General features: G+C 43.0%; 2 protein-coding genes across 4 annotated transcripts in view; both read left to right on the plus strand.

Annotated features, from left to right (window-relative positions):
* The window catches only part of OS9 (OS9 endoplasmic reticulum lectin), a 45,025-nt gene extending 44,112 nt beyond the window's left edge, over window positions 1–913 (plus strand). For both annotated transcript variants that reach the window (XM_068133256.2, XM_078766477.1), the window contains one exon: window positions 574–913. In XM_068133256.2, coding sequence (XP_067989357.2) covers window positions 574–708 — 135 coding nt within the window. In that variant the 3' untranslated portion in view covers window positions 709–913. The remainder of the gene's footprint in view (window positions 1–573) is intronic.
* An 8,837-nt stretch (window positions 914–9,750) lies between these two features.
* The window catches only part of PPIG (peptidylprolyl isomerase G), a 75,858-nt gene continuing 68,318 nt past the window's right edge, over window positions 9,751–17,290 (plus strand). The window contains exons 1-3 of one of the 2 annotated variants that reach the window (XM_068133266.2): window positions 9,751–10,072; window positions 12,750–12,827; window positions 13,876–13,950. In XM_068133266.2, coding sequence (XP_067989367.2) covers window positions 12,770–12,827; window positions 13,876–13,950 — 133 coding nt within the window. In that variant the 5' untranslated portion in view covers window positions 9,751–10,072; window positions 12,750–12,769. The remainder of the gene's footprint in view (window positions 10,073–12,749; window positions 12,828–13,875; window positions 13,951–17,290) is intronic. The other variant, XM_068133267.2, reaches the window with a different exon arrangement.

Raw genomic sequence — 17,290 nt, forward strand, 5'->3', positions numbered from 1 at the left:
GAATTATAGATAGATTATATTACCTTTATCTTTCAATATTGTTGAAATGAAGATGAAATAGCTGTATGTTGAAATATGTTGAAAAAGTCAAAACTTTACATGGGGTGTTCTTACTTTTTCATGTGACTGTATATGTGTGTGTGTGTGTGTGTGTGTGTATATATATATGTGTGTGTGTGTGTGTGTGTGTGTGTGTGTGTGTGTGTGTGTGTGTGTGTGTGTGTGTGTGTGTGTGTGTGTATATATATGTGTGTGTGTGTGTGTGTGTGGTTTTTTTGTTTTTTTACCGCCCACACCGCTGCTATTCTAACAAATTGATAAAGACTCCATGTGAATGAGCAATCTCATGCATTGTGTCGTTTGCATGATGTGCCAGCTCAACTCACCTGGAGCACCACAGGGAATGAATTGTGGATTCCTACTGAGTCATCCTTTGTTTATCTACAAACGAGCTTGTGGCTTCCACTTGCTGTGACCAATCACTTTTTGAAAGCTGCATGAAAATACATGCAAAAGTTGAATTGTGCACATTGTTACCTTAATTGGACTCCCTGGCTTGCGATGCTGTTCTAGATTGGGAAATCTGAAGAAGCCTCCAAAGAAGAGGAGAGACAACTGCAGCTTGAGGAATCGTACCGGTTTGTGTGGGATCATCAGGAGCACAACACTCAAGGTGTTACGACAGAACTCGATGACATGGACTTGTGAATATCGGCTTCTTTAATACACCCATTCCTTTTGCCAACACAAGACTTCACTTTGTCAATGCTGCGACGTTTCAGTTTTGTTTCTCTTCCAGTTCAATGACCGATGCAAAAAATATTGCAGAATCAACATTTGTTTGTATGGAATAAATTCTTCAATCGAGTACCTTTGCTGAGCAAAGTGAACCTGAAGGAGAATTTTTGCGAAACTGGTTCTTGCAATTTCATGGATGCCCCTCCCCCCTTCTTTCCCCACACCATTCCTGGTTGGTTGAGGATTTTAAGGATATTTGTCATCGCTGGTTATTGGATGTTTTGCCAAACTGTAATCCTTACTTAGTATTTGTGGTGTAAATTAGGATGGCAGGTGGGGGGAGGAGGGGGGCAGGGAAGAGGGGGAGCAGGTGGATGGGGGATAGGAAGAGGGAAGGTCTGCTCTACCAAAAGCATTGGTAATTATAACACTTCTGTTTAAATAACTCGGCTGTCGTCTTCTAATGACCCACCTTCAGGGAAAAAATATTTTTGGTGGGTTGGTAGCCTGTTCTGCCAACGTTCCAGTGCATGCAGGAGTTTAGGAAAAACTCTGAAATGCAATTTCCACCATCAGTAGCTGCTTGAAAATTGAGATTTTCATTTGTATACAAATGTCGAATGTCTCAACCGCTGTGTGCCAAACTGTTTCAACAACCAGGAAAGCCACTCACTATGTTTTAAATTGGTTACTGTCGAATCCCAAGTATTTGAAATGAAACTGCATGTACCAAGTCGAAATGGACGACTAATTAGATTGAAATATATATATATATTGCGTCGGAATGGCGACCCATCCGGGAATGTGCCCAATAGACAAGGAAACTGCTTCGGCAGCCCTATGCATCGTCACGGTGCAAAAACGAATGGAATTTTAAAAATGTATGTGTGTATGTGTGTATATATATATATATATGTATGTATGTATATATATATATATATATATATATATATATATATATATATATATATATACACACATATATTTATATATTTATATATTTATATATTCATATATATTTATATATTCATATATATTTATATATATTTATATATATTTATATATATAATATATTGTTGCAGATCTCCGACGTCGGCCTTCCCCTTATCAAGGGGGGATTAATCCCCTTGTCCTTTATCTGGCCGACGCGATCCTGGGGGTTATAACGTCCTTCCCAGGCAGCATTAGGTAGGGTCTTTAGGACTAGGGATTCGCTATTACCTAAGTCCTAACGCTGACCGGAAACGTGGAAATAACTCCCGCCCGAATCACGGATATTGATGGAATATGCCGAGCGGATAGCAATCCGCGATCCGAGCTGTTAACCAATGACTCGACCCGATTATAGCGGTTCCGAATCGTGCCACGCGTACCCAATGGAGAAAAGACTGGGACGATTGAATTAGGAAGAAACCAGGAAGAACCAGGTAATTTATTACAATTTGTACAAGAAGAGGAAAAGAAAGAATGTACAAGGAAGAGGAAGAAAAAGGACACAGGGCAGCCTTATTCAGTCTTAACTTATTCCCTGGACTCGGGCCCGCTCGCTCTCAGACTCGGTCTCAGACTCAGACTCACGCGGGGATGCAGATGGTCGGGTTGAGGGTCCGGCGATGGCGTTCACAGCTCGTCCCGGTCCTCGACCCATACCAGCAGACGATGGTGGACTGCAGGCAGCTCTCCGCGTAGCGTAGGCGCGAGCGGACAATTATATCGGGGAAATGGTAAGCTGGGCTATCGGCGACTTCCTGGCTCTTGGCCGCGTATGTAATAGGAATACGGGCGTTTGGATGTTTGTGCACCGCAAGCCCAAGCCAAATTCTCAACCGGTGATTCCCGAGAAACCCTTCACAATGGCGCGTGCCTCCAACAAATGTCCTTCAATGCCAATCGTACAAGTTATTTGGCACAATGCGCTCGTCCCCCAAGTCCTTCGCATAACTCAGGTACAATGTTCATCACTCAAGCTCTCCCCTCATTACTCTCACACGAACCAGGTCAAGCGCCTCTCTCTCCCTGCTCATAACTCGGAGCGCACGTTCTTTTGGGATCTCAACTCTGTTCAGTCCTCCCCTCATAACTCAGAGCGCAATGATTGCAGCTGTGTCCCTCCTCATAACTCTCGCACGAACAAGGTCAAGCGCCTCTCTCTCCCCGCTCATAACTGAGGTGGGGGCATCGCGCAAGGGGTTATATTACCACGCCCAGCGAACCCTCTCGAATGTCCAGCCACACCCTGTCAGGCGATGTCACCTCAGCCCTGATTGGCTGGTGTGGGCTTACCGGCTCCGCCTTGATGGCTGCATGACGTGGCCGCACCTCCACCCTTGCGCTCCGCCCCCTTTTCGGGCCTCACCTCGTGGCTTTTGGGCTGGTTTGAGCGGAAGCCCAGCGAGGTTGCGAAGGCTGCTGGCAGCCTAAAGGGCAAGGGCGAAGTACAGACTGGCTAGCGCTTAATGGCGTCGCTTGGAGGGAGGCTGCAAAATGGACGGATGGGCCTACTCTTATTTGTTCTACACAATGCAGATGCAACTATTGGGAATGGCCTTATCCTAAACACATACTATGAAATAACTAACGTCCTAAGGTGACCTACGTGTTGCTTGTGGCCTATCTATGGGGTGCACCCTTTAACCTTTAATGATGTTACCTGTGTGGGTTCTCAAAACCGCAACAATATATTTATATATACCTTTTAATATATATATATATATATATATATACACACACAGGTATATATACATTATACACGTATAATTATTGTCGTTGTGCTTTATTTTATGTTAAATAAATAGATAAACATTGCACATAGCTCAATTCTGGATCCACCTCAACTTTGATAATCACAATCAAGAGGCTTGTGGTGACATGACGACGCTAGGTATCAATAAGCGATCCTTTTTGACCTCCAAGAAAGTGCACATCCTGCTACCACCACCAGTGTGTGAAATTGATGTTGATATCCTTCTCATTACATTATTTTGACAGCTTCTTTTTTTTCTTTTTCTTTTTTTTGTATACTGAATCGAGGCTCGTGAAAGAGCTAACATTTATTTCACAAACAAATCAACCAGACAAACAAAATATATAAAAAGAGGGAGCGGAAGACAAGATGGGGAGAGAAGGGGAAGCACACAAACATAACATTTGAGAGCAGGGAGATGTGTGGGAGGGAGAGGGCTTGGGGGGAGGAGGCGTGGGAAGGGGGGGGGGTGGGAGAAGTATAAAACCCAAGGACTTCCCGGACAGAAGTTGGTATTTCAAAAAAGTGGATTTGGGGTGAAATTAGCGGGGGTAGAAAAGATCAAGGTTTTGGATGGGGGAAGATAAGAGATGGTGGTGAACAGCTGTTTTAAAGACCTGGAGGGTGGAGTGGGATTGAAGAGAGTGAGGGAGTTTGTTCCAGAGGCGGGAGAAAAGAGGAGTGAAGGTGAGCAGAGAGTCTTGATTTTGGCAGTTTAACCATAAGAGGGTTGCAGGCAGATCTTGTGTGACTTGTAGGAATATTTGGGGGACAGAGCCCAGAGAGAGCTGGAGGGGGGGGGGGGGGGGGCAAGGCCAGAGAGGAGTCGGTAGAAGATGGAAAGACCACCAACCTGCCTGTGGTGAGTGAGTGAAAGGCCCTTGGAGTTAGCTTCATCGCGGGAGATTCCAATGATTCTGAACGCTTTGGTTTCAACAGCGTGAAGACGAGCTAGGTGTGAGGCAGGAGCACCAGCCCAGAGGGGAGAGCAGTATTCCATTGAGCTGTGGATGAAAGCCTTGTATGTGGTGAGGAGCTCAGGTGTGCCAAGGAAGGACTTCGAACGATGGAGGATGCCCAGTCGGCGACTGGCTTTGGAGGCCAGATTTGAAATGTGTTTTTCCCAGGAAAGATCATGGCAGATAGTGAGACCCAAAAGCTTGAGTGACAGAACTTCTTGGAGAGGATTATTCAGAAAGTGGATGGGAGGGTTGTCCAGTCGGTCTTTTCGGAGAGGCATCGTAAGAGTGTGAGATTTGTCAGGATTGAAAGACATGTTCCACTTGTTTGCCCAGTCTGTGATTTTGTCCAGGTCTGCAGAGAGTGAGGTGGCTGCAGACTGCCGATCTGAGGGAAGAGGAATGGAGCGGCAGAGAGTGGAGTCATCAGCAAAGAGATAGAGAGGATTTTCAAGAGAGTCAGAGAGATCATTGATGAAGACCAGAAAAAGCACAGGGCCCAGAACACTGCCTTGGGGAACTCCAGCCTGAACAGGAAGAGGAGATGAGAGAAACCCATTCAGGGCTACACGTTGACTATGACTAGAGAGGACGTCCGCGAGCCATGCGTGGAGATTTCCATGGATACCAAAGGAGGAGAGTTTGGTGAGCAGAGCGGGGTGCCAGACCGTATCGAAGGCACGTGATATGTCAAGGGAGACGGCTCTAATTTCCTGTTACAAAGAAACGTTTGCAAAGAAAGAAACAGCTCCAAAGAAACGTTTGCTAAAAGTAACTCTGTAAAAATCGACTCTTTCTGTTCTTTAAATTTTCTCACTCTCTTCAATGTGAAAATGTGAATTCTCCACTTCTGAATTTTTACTGACATTAATAATCCTTCGAATATGATCGGTACGGTAATACAGACCTACCTGATGGGAAGCAAGTTGGTGGGTAATGATGCGATTAATGTGTTAAAGTATGGCAATAATTTTGGTGAATGGTAGCTGTTGTATGATATCATTCATCATGTGGACTTTTTATTTAACTTCATTGTTGAATTTTTGTTTTGTGAAACTTTATTTCTGCCAAAATGCGCTCACCCGTGCACATCCACGATCTCTTCTACACACGCCGAGTCTTTTCCATTCTGTTCCTCTCCGGGTCATTACTACTCGTTTTTGTGTTTCTTCATGTTTCTTGTGCCCTTTGGTAGTTGGTGAAACCACTGCCCTTTGTTTGTCATTCAGTTCCTCTATGAGCCTCGACCTTTATTTATTTATTTTACCGGATCTAAGGCTCGTATTGGAGCTGTCAAAGACACATCTCACACATATAGACATACAGACGAATACAAGACACAATACAGGACTGTTAGATGAGACAAACACTCCTGCTGAGCTCGGAGGAGGTGCCATCACTTCGCAGGGCACTCTGGGTACCAACAACACCACAACAATTGTGCCAGCTTTTAAACTGCCCTCAGCGGCTTATTGATGCTTGTTATTATAACTTACGTGTTGATGCTTTTTCACTTTGTTTCAACACATTTTGGATAACTTGGTTGCCCAAACCGTTGTACGACGCTGTCCTGAATCGAGCGTGTGCAGCTTCCCTTTTCTGAAGCCCTTTCGACCATCAATGCCGCAACACCTCGACATTTAATCTGGTCTGCAGCTCTCTATGCGAAGCAGGAGCCGTGAGGCCTACTCAAAGATCCCTCGTCGGTGAGAATTATCATGACACTTCGCTTGGGCCTACAGCCTGTCAACGGCGATTAGCGAAATTGAGGCAGATCCCGAGCGGAGGTATATGCGCGATTTATTTATTTATTATCTGTGAGAAAGCATAACTTTTCATGATTGTCCATTTTGGCTCACGCTTGACCTCCACCTCTTAATATTTGCTCGTAATTGGTGAAAACGTAGTGAGGGAGTTATAGCTGTTGAAATGCAGTTTGGCGCGCACACACCTTTACATTCGGCATGTTTTTGCATTGAGAAAATGTCACCGGATGGTCGGGTAATCCAGATTTCTCAAAAAGAAACGGTGCAGTAGAAACGTAACACCTCGTGCAAAAAACACGTAACACCTCGTGCAAAAAACACGTAACACCTCGTGCAAAAAACACGTAACACCTCGTGCAAAAAACACGTAACACCTCGTGCAAAAAACACGTAACATCTCGTGCAAAAAACACGTAACACCGTGCAAAAAACACGTAACATCTCGTGCAAAAAACACGTAACATCTCGTGCAAAAAACATGTAACACCTCGTGCAAAAAACACGTAACACCTCGTGCAAAGAAACACGTAACACCGTGCAAAAAACACGTAAAACCTCGTGCAAAAAACACGTAACACCTCGTGCAAAAAACACGTAACATCTCGTGCAAAAAACACGTAACATCTCGTGCAAAAAACACGTAACACCTCGTGCAAAAAAACACGTAAAACCTCGTGCAAAAAAACACGTAAAACCTCGTGCAAAAAACACGTAAAACCTCGTGCAAAAAACACGAAACACCTCGTGCAAAAACACGAAACACCTCGTGCAAAAAACACGTAACACCTCGTGCAAAAAACACGTAACATCTCGTGCAAAAAACACGTAACATCTCGTGCAAAAAACACGTAACACCTCGTGCAAAAAAACACGTAAAACCTCGTGCAAAAAAACACGTAAAACCTCGTGCAAAAAACACGTAAAACCTCGTGCAAAAAACACGAAACACCTCGTGCAAAAACACGAAACACCTCGTGCAAAAGACACGAAACACCTCGTGCAAAAGACACGAAACACCTCGTGCAAAAAACACGTAACACCTCGTGCAAAAAACACGTAACACCTCGTGCAAAAAACACGTAACATCTCGTGCAAAAAACACGTAACACCTCGTGCAAAAAACACGTAACACCTCGTGCAAAAAACACGTAACACCTCGTGCAAAAAACACGTAACACCTCGTGCAAAAAACACGTAACACCTCGTGCAAAAAACACGTAACATCTCGTGCAAAAAACACGTAACATCTCGTGCAAAAAACACGTAACACCTCGTGCAAAAAACACGTAAAACCTCGTGCAAAAAACACGTAAAATCTCGTGCAAAAAACACGTAAAACCTCGTGCAAAAAACACGAAACACCTCGTGCAAAAAACACATTACACCTCGTGCAAAAACACGTAACACCTCGTGCAAAAAACACTTAACACCTCGTGCAAAAACGAGTTTTTCAGAGAAAAATATTTATTGTCAAAGTATTTATTTTCAGCCGGTGGGTATCTCATTTGAGCAAGTCAACGATGTAAACGAGCACACTTTATAATTTCAACATTGACAAATACACGACACGTAAATATCAAGTTCAGCGCACTGTTACCTTTGAAACACCCTGCACGATTCACCGGGACGAAAAAAAGAAAAGATGGTGGACGAGGTTCTGCTTTGACCTCAAAACCCCACAAACGAAATACTCTGCGTCTTGTCATTGTACTCGTACAATGGTTCCGCTGCGGACGTGTCCCGAAGGGGACGCTTAGTTGCATTTTGAGGTCTCGCTGTGTTTTTTTTTCTTTTTCATTTCATCATGAAAGTCTACTTTGAGACTGGAATCCGTCACTGGTGATGCTTGCGATGCAGATTTGCATTTATCTGATGTAAGTGACCTTGCCGAGTTCAGACAATGCAACTTATTTTCTTTTCTTTTCTTTTTTTGTGCGGGAGGTGGATTGGAGGAGGTAAATCTGCATTTATTAAAAGAAACAAAAATGAGATCTTGCCTCGATGTGCTTTTCATGCCTCTTTGTACACTGGTGTCCTTGTATTGAGGATGAAGGCAGCAGTGATTCGTTTGCTTCTAGTTTACCTAAAACCCAAGGACGTAGATTATATCGAAGTCTGCCCACTATGGAAGATTGCATGTCCTGTTCTTTTGCTGACATCAGTAATTCAAAATCCATGACAAACTCAGCACGTGCTTTTTCTGTGGTTTCCAGACAGTGGTGCAGATTCATTTGTTTATTAATTATTTTTTTTGCTGTTGGTGAGGTCATTGACGCCATTGGGATCCAAGTCGTGCTTTTGTGTCTGAACGTTTTTTTTTTTGTTTTTTTTTTTGAGAAAGTGGGAAATCTTTTTGGTTCCATTGTGTGTCCTTCGATTGTTAACATGGCCACACCACCACAATCGATTTTCATAATGCTGGTGTTGATGTTTCATGCAAGTATTTCAACAATCTTGTTTGAATAAAAATGGAGACTATTGTTCTTTGAGTATTTGGATCGAGTTCGACAGCACCGTGCGGAGGCATAGCACGTACCTTTTTAAGCCTGGGTTCGATTCCCGTTCCTACTGTGGACTGTCAGATTGGTGCTTCGCTGGATGGGATGGGATGGGGGTGCTGCATCTCGGAGTATGCATCCTTTGGATGAACAGCTCTGAGTGCCAGCATGGGAGTAAAATATCCCATTGCGTTTTGCGTGAAGAGTCGGTGAATTATCGCCGGCACTGTGAACAAATTGCAAAGGTAAGTAAACAAATGAGTGATGAGGTGAGTAAATACGAGGAACGCCCACCTATGCTATCGTCGTGTGTAGTGCACAAGGATATTTGGCCCAGGAGGCTATTTGGCCCATCGTGCCTGCGCTACATCTCAATTCAATCTAACAATTTATCAACTAAATTCCTATGCTGAGACAGCGAGACGGCTGGAGGAGTGCGAATGAGCACAGCGGGGGAAATAAAAATAATGGTAGCAAAATAAATCCTGCAAACGTTTTTACATAGCAATGATAATGGCGTTTTCCGTCACCTTTCGGCAAATGTACCTGACTACATCGCATTCATATCATAATGACGTGTAGCATCAGTAGTGCTACATTAATCACGGAAGAATTGTTTTTACGTCAATTGTAATGAAGTACCGCACACATTTTATAATACAAGATCTGCTTTAATGAGGTAAATAGCTTTGCGCCAGCCTCCGCACCATGTCGGAGTAGTTTGTGTCATGGCTTTGTCAGAAAACCGGCACCGAGTTTGACATCGTCGGATATTAATTGTGCTATAAACTGAAATATTTGTTGCTTGGCACAATTTTAGATCTTCATTTTCCTGAATTATTTGTTTCCTGGACGCTTTGCTGGATGTTCTCCTTTTCCCTCTCAAAATGTCCTGATTTTCGCTTTTATCTCGGCTATAGCTCTTGTGTGTCCCCGATAAACGAACGGGCATAAAACAACAACTTCATGCGATCGTGCTGCATGTGGTACGTCCTAGGAGTGAAGCGTTTCGCAGCTTATACACCGCCTAAAATTCTTTGTCGTTGCATTCGGTTCCCGAAAATTCTCGTTCCATGTTCGATGAAAGAATAAAGATTTTTTTTGTTTTATAATTTCATCGTCGACGTAGCTTCAATTCTTGCGGGCATGAGATTACGTTTCATATCTCCATGACAGGAGTGTCGAGAGTAGGTTTTTATTATTTTTTTTTCTTTTATTATTATCATCGTTTTCCTTCCCCCTTAAGTAATTCCTGAGAGGATCTCGAAGGTGAAATTGTAATTATTTTAGTTTAAAATCTATAGTACAGTTACGCAGTTACGCTACCGCCGTGATCCGCCATGTTTGATGTTTCTACGGCTTTCTGAGGTAAGCTAGGGTTTGGCGATATTTTCCTCAAGTATGTATTTATTTTTATAAATTCAGCAATAAAACCAGACGTGACGTGCATTGCATACGGAATTGCTGAAATACCTCATAAGTAAAGTCTCTGTTTTGTCAGTCGTGATTTACGTTTGAAAGTTGAGGCCTGTCTGGTGTCTTTACGCCATTAGTTGGGTTTGTCGTGCATGTTTGCGAGAATCGATCCCTTCGCCAATTCCTTCCAACTCGTGAAGCGAAAACCGATGATTATTCGGTCTCGTCGTCGCTTGTACGGTTTATAAAACGTGTGACGGTGTATTAATGTTATTTTATTATCATACGAGGACTGTTCATTTGACCAATTGACGTTTGGAGGTATCGGCGTGTAAACCGTTCCACATGACCTGGATTTGAACACGACGATGATGGTTGTGATTGTGGACGTCGATGGAATGCTTTAATCATAAATCGGAGGGAAATGTGAACTGACTCGACGCGAGTTGAGGTGACAGTATCGGGAATCGAAGCTCTTGCAGTTTAAATGTTTATACTGTATTCCGAATGCATAATGGAAAGTAATACGTATTTGAAGGGTCCACAGTCTCCACGGGACTACACTGAGTGTTTGGAGTGGTCGCACTCTCATGTACGACCTTAAACCACGAAACTAGGAGGCCATTTGGCCCGTCGTTGCTGTGTTGCGCTCCCCGAGTTAATGATCTTGCTCGATATATAAACAAGTGTCCATCATCATCGCCACCATCATCACCACCATCATCATCATCATCATCATCATCATCATCATCCCTATAGCTCCCGGTCACTGCGTCCTGTAAACTTAACAAACCCCGGTGAGGGTTTCGGGGTACTTTGAATCTTCCCCCCCACCAATCCCCAGTCGGTTGGGGCTTGGTAAGCAGCGGGTGGAGTGGCCTGATGATTGTGAGTGTGCCACCATGAAGAGAGGGATCCTTATGGGACGGGACTCCCCGTCTCGTGGTGAGTGTTGCGTGTCATCCACTTGTGGTGGGCAACCGTGGCAATAAAGTGAGGACGACCAGCCGAGCTTGCCGCTAATCGGTCACGTTCTTCCTCGTCGCTTCCTTCCACACTACACTCCCCTCTCTCAACTTAGCCTCGAGGTGGTCAAGGACACCCGAGGACCATTTGGTCCCCAATCCCTCCCCGGATCTGCGGCGATGATGTGCTCACAGTTTGGGATCCACACATCGTGTAGGCTTGTGGTGGCCGGCTCTCCGCGAGCAAACACCTCATCTCGGCACACTACTGGATCTTTCTTGAAGAGATCTTCCGTGTGCGCCATGTCCAGCAGTGGTCTTTGGTAACTGGGCTCTGGCTTTCCCACACAAGGGGTTGGTCTCGACGCGATTCCGGGTTACCGGATCATCGACTGACCTCCCCTGGTGGGCTGTCCTGTGCCTGGCGGCGTACGACCTCGAACAAGATGACAATTGAAAGGAAGTCTAGGAAAACAGCCAAGCTCTGACAAAGGCTGTCATTATTCCCATTTTCTAGAATAAAACAGATATTATTTGAAATTAAATTGACAAAGTCTCCCTCCCATCACTTTCCATTGAGGAAAATGTCTCAGAAACTTTCCAAAAAAGGGGGATTTTTCCAGACCGAATGACAGAGGCAGTGAAGACATGACGGTGAAGCATTTATAAGACCCATTGCAAAAGTTAAAAACATTCCGAAGTTTTGCCAGGGTTTCAATTTCAGGGAAATGACATGAGGGCATGGGGTTTTTTCTGCACTGAACGAGATTCAACGGACTGACTGGATTTAAACCAAGATATTCATCGACTATATGAGTTTAAACAGATGTGATTTTAAAGACCAAATAAGATAACGTGTCAGTATGATGCACAATAATGAGGTCAGAGAATAGTGAGTGGGTCTCGCTCACAAACAAGTAGTGCAAGAACGTGAGTGGCGAACGACAGCAAGTGTTGAGTGGTTGGTCTCGCAACCAACATTTTTGTACTACTCACGTATGGGAGTCTTGGCTGTGGTTGTTGTTGTTTGTGTGCTTGTCTTAAAATAATAAATGTGCCCTACTGTCGTAAAATAATAAATGTGCCCTGCTGTCGTAAAATAATAAATGTGCCCTGCTGTCGTAAAATAATAAATGTGCCCTGCTGTCGTAAAATAATAAATGTTCCCGTTCCTGCTTCTTCTTCTTCAATCACAGAAAGACGGGCTTTTAAAACAGGCATGTGTGTGATTAAACGTACACAAATTTTTGTTCCAAATAAATTGATTATCTTTTCAACAAGTAAATCGCTTGTTCACCTGTTCTCCCCTAATCCACTGTTTGTTGTGTTAATGTTTCACCGTTTGTCATTTCAACTCTTCTCCATTCCTTGAAATATATACCAAAAAAAGAAGCTTTTCGAGTTGTAAAGTTGTACATCAGGGTCTAATGCGTCAAAATAAGTTTGCTTTTCCACTGAAACGATGAACTATGTTCCTGGAATAGCATTTAATGGCTCCAGCATCAATTTGAACTTGAAATGTATTACCTGTATTGTTTATTTATTTATTTTTACATTAAAAAAGTGTTCTTCTTGACTTCTGCATTTGGTGAACCAAGTTTATTCTGAATTCTATATTACCTGAATAATTCTGACTTACTGTGGCCTTGATTGTGTCTCACCAGCTTCCGTTGATGTCGTCAATATGGGTGTGAAGCAAAGAACCCGTTGCTTTTTTGACATCTCCATCAACAATGTTCCTGGTAAGATGTCAAATGAGATTTTGATTTTATGAGCCTTGTTGCACTTCTTGAAAGGAATGCATGTCAGCGCATGGAATGGATTTCCTGGAAAGTGATAGCAGCAGGGGCAGTTAAGTTAAAACTGAATTCGGACAAGTACTTTTAAGCATTGGGGCCTACAGCGTGGTTTTCATTAGAAGCCGTCTGCTGCCCAAGCGGGACGGCCGCTTTAATGAATCCAGCCATCTACTTTGAAACTTCCTGAAAACCCTGTACAGGGGGCACAGAGATGTTGGCAGGAAAGGTAAGTTTCTTGAAATTAGCCAAATATGATCAAGTTGTGATGTGTGTGGGTTGAAGATTGTTTTGCACGTTATGGTGTTGGAATATGTAGTGCGTTTGTTTGTGTAGGTAGGAAAAGAAACTCGCAATCGGCGGCCACAACCATTCTTAACCACGTTGTGGAATGTCAGCCAAGGCCCTCACCTTCTTTGTTCTTGCACCCTCACGTTTCACCTTTACTCGCTTTTAAATTGGTTTCCTCCGCAACCGCTTGGGCGATTGGCAGAAAACATTCAAGATGTGAGCTCCTACCCATGGCGAATCATTTTAAACAAAGTTACATGATGATTGGGCAGAAAGTGTGGCTGGCGTTCCAAGAAATCCGTTTTCTGCCAGCATGGGTCGCAGGGTGTTTCACGTGTCAGGAATAAACAGCCCCGACCTCACTTTGCTCGGCCGAGGAAGGACAAGTGAACTGAGGGGGGCAGGTTTGCATGGGATAGTATTATGCTCCACGGTTGTCAGGAATGTGGAGATCGGCACGGTGTTGATTGGTCAAGTGGTCTCCTGTGTTTGTGTTTGTGTTTGTTTTGTTTTGTTTTTGTAGTTACATATATATATATATACATATATTATATTTATAAATGTTAATGCAAATTTCTCTTTGTTTGCAATATATTAAGATTGCACTTCTAACAAATGTGTAGTCTTTGTCATCTTTATGAGTTATTGGGTAATGAATGAAGCTGCGAGTGTTCACCTGCTTTTGTAATTCACTTCCAAACAGCTGGAAGAATTGTGTTTGAGTTGTTCTCGGACAAATGCCCAAAGACGTGTGAAAACTTCCGTTGTCTTTGCTCCGGTAAGTTATTTTGCATGTCCAATGTATCCTTAACTTAGGACTATGGGGACAAACAAGTCAGAATGAATTTTTGGGGGCTGAAGATGAAAATGTTCCAAATAACATTAATTTGAGAAAGTAATCCTGAAATTTCTTTTAAACTTATAAAAATAACTTTTTCAGGGTGATTTGGGACATATAGCATGGCGTCAAAAGATTTTACTGCATAGCCGAGACTCGTGGAAGAGCTTTGACACAGAACAAGTCAGGACACAACATAACAAAGGGAACAGCAGGAGAAAGGGGAAACGCCAACAGCAGGGCGGAGGGAGAAAATAGATGGAGATGGACAAACAAGGGATGCAGGTATCGGAGAAAGCAAAGGGTGGACAAGATGGATACATAAGCGAAACATTTTGGGAGGGGTGGGCAGTGGTTTAACAGGTGTAGAAAATATCATGATTTTGGATGGGGGATGATGACGTTTGCCTAATGGTTAGGGCAGCGGGCTTGGGATCCTAAGGTCCTGAGTTTGAATCCCGTTCAGCTGTTGAATTAATACCAGGTGGGGTTGACTCAGCCTGTCATCCTTCCGAGGTTGGCACAATGAGTACCAGGGTGTACTGGGTCCTCTCTCAAGGAGGTTGGTGGCAGGATTTGCACTCAGTCCGCTGTAAAAACACCTCAATCCGTGTCACACACAGTGGTGTGTGTCGGGATGGTGCTGAGGAGTCGTCCAAGGATGCAGCGACGTGCTGATCCAGCGTATGCTCCCATATATATATATATATATATATATATATATATATATATATATATATATATATATATATATATATATATATTATATATATATATATACACACACACACACACACACATACACATATATACACATATACATACAGTCATGTGAAAAAGTAAGTACACCCCATGTGAAGTTTTGACTTTTTCAACATATTTCAAAATACAGCTATTTGATCTTCATCTCAACAATATTGAGAGATAAAGGTGATTTAATACAACAAATATCATGAAACATTTACATTTTGTAGACCATTGTAAAATTTCAATAAACATAAATGCAAATTTCGCATGTGGAAAAAGTAAGTACACCCTTGGCTCTAATAGGTGGTATTGCCCCCTTTGGCAGAAACAACCTCAAATAGGCATTTCTTATAACTGTCTACCAGTCTCTGACATCGACTGGGAGAAATTTTTGCCCACTCCTCCATGCAGAATTATTTCAGCTGTGCGATGTTTGTGGGGTTTCTTGCATGCACAGCTCGTTTCAAATCCCCCCACAACATCTCGATGGGATTTAGATCCGGGCTTTGACTTGGCCATTCCAGAACCCTCCATTTCTTTCTTTTCAGCCATTCCTTGGTGGATTTACTGGTATGTTTAGGGTCATTGTCATGTTGCAAGTTCCACCTTCGGTTGAGCTTCATCTTTCTGACAGATTGCCTCACATTATCCTCAAGCACCCTCTGGTACAATGAAGAATTCATAGTGGATTCTATGATGGTGAGCTGCCCAAGCCCTGATGCAGCAAAGCTGCCCCAAACCATAATATTTCCACCACCATGCTTTACAGTTGGTTTCAGGTTCTTGTGGTCAATGCTGTCTTTGGTTTTTGCCAAACATGTCTTCTGGTACTGTGGCCAAATAGCTCTACCTTTGACTCATCTGTTCAGAGCACATTGTTCCAGAAGTGCTGGTCTTTGCCGAGGTGTTCACTGGCAAACTTTAGTCTTGCCCTGATGTTCTTTCTGGACAGCAAAGGTTTCCTCCTGGCACACCTCCCATGTAGATCAAATTTGTGCAACCGCTTTCTCATGGTAGACTCGTGCACTTTGACATCAACAGTGGCAAGAGCTACCTGTAGGTCACGTGATGACATTCTGGGGTTCTTAGAGGCTTCTTTCAGCATCTTGCGGTTTGCTCTCGGGCTGAACTTGCTGGGGCGGCCTGGCCTGAACAAGTCGGCAGTTGTTTGGAATCTTCTCCACTTGTAGATGATCTTCTGGACAGTAGAATGATTGATTTCAAATTGTTTGGAGATCTTTTTAAATCCCTTCTCAGACTCGTAGGCATCTATAACCTTCTTTCTGAAGGCCTCAGAGAGCTCTTTTGATCTAGACATGGTGACGCCGTACACTTCAACAACAAAGAGCAAACCAAACTAAATGTCTGAGGTTTAAATAAGACAGGTTCCTCCAAGATCCTCTCTAACGATGTTCAATCATGTGCACCTGATTGTAATTTTAGGTATTTGAAGTAGTGATAAATGTAGGGGTGTACTTACTTTTTCCACATGCGAAATTTGCATTTATGTTTATTTAAATTATACAATGGACTACAAAATGTAAATGTTTCATGATATTTGTTATATTAAATCACCTTGATCTATCAATATTGTTGAAATGAAGATCAAATAGCTGTATGTTGAAATATGTTGAAAAAGTCTAAACTTTACATGGGGTGTACTTACTTTTTCACGTGACTGTATATATGATGACGAGATGGTGGTGAACAGCAGCTGTCTTGAAGACCTGGAGTGAAGAATGAGATTAAAGACATAATGGAAGGTAGTTCCATGGATGGGAAGAAAAAGGAATAAATGAGTGGAGGTGAGTAGTGCTTCTGGATTTAGGCAGTTTCACTAGTAGGGGAGTACTGCTGGAATGCGTGCGTCCTGCAGATACCTAAGGGGGACAAAGCACGGTGAGGGCAGACGTTGCAAGTCTTGACAGGACGCCAACAGGTTTTACAGGAGGGAGAATAGTTTGAAAGCTCATTCTTGAGATTGGACAGATGTTGTTGTTTTGTGGCTCTTGAGGTCATGGACACTTGTTATGAGCTTTGTGGAATGATCTGAAGTTGTCTTCAATTGGATTTGCCTTCCAGAGAATGCAAGTTGTTTTAAAGCAGCTTCCTCCCCACAGGATTCAAAGTACCAAGAGCAGGAAGGATTAAATTGAAGACTTAAAAGATAATTAAATTAAAATTTAAATTAAAAGATAATTGAAGACCAAATGGGGTGAATCTCTACATAAAAGAGCCTAGGTTTCTGTAGAAGAATTCCCAGGCTGAATTTATATCGGTGGCAGTGGATATAGGAAGACGAATTCCAGGCAAAGTACCGCAAAATTTACTCCCCCAAAAAATAAAGAATTTTTTAACTGTAAATAAGCGAAGCGCGAATGTAGAAGTAGGTCACATGTTATGAACCGCGAATATGCGGGGCCGGCAAATGTTGGGACCGCAAATTTGCATATGTAATCAATGCATGGCCACTCTTTTCAAATTTGACAAGCTTGTGCTGCTCTTTTCAAATGCTCCTTTACAGTATTTATTT

Source organism: Myxine glutinosa, chromosome 12 (genome assembly GCF_964187855.1).
Source record: "Myxine glutinosa chromosome 12, kmMyxGlut1.1, whole genome shotgun sequence".
In the NCBI taxonomy this organism is placed as follows: domain Eukaryota; kingdom Metazoa; phylum Chordata; class Myxini; order Myxiniformes; family Myxinidae; genus Myxine; species Myxine glutinosa.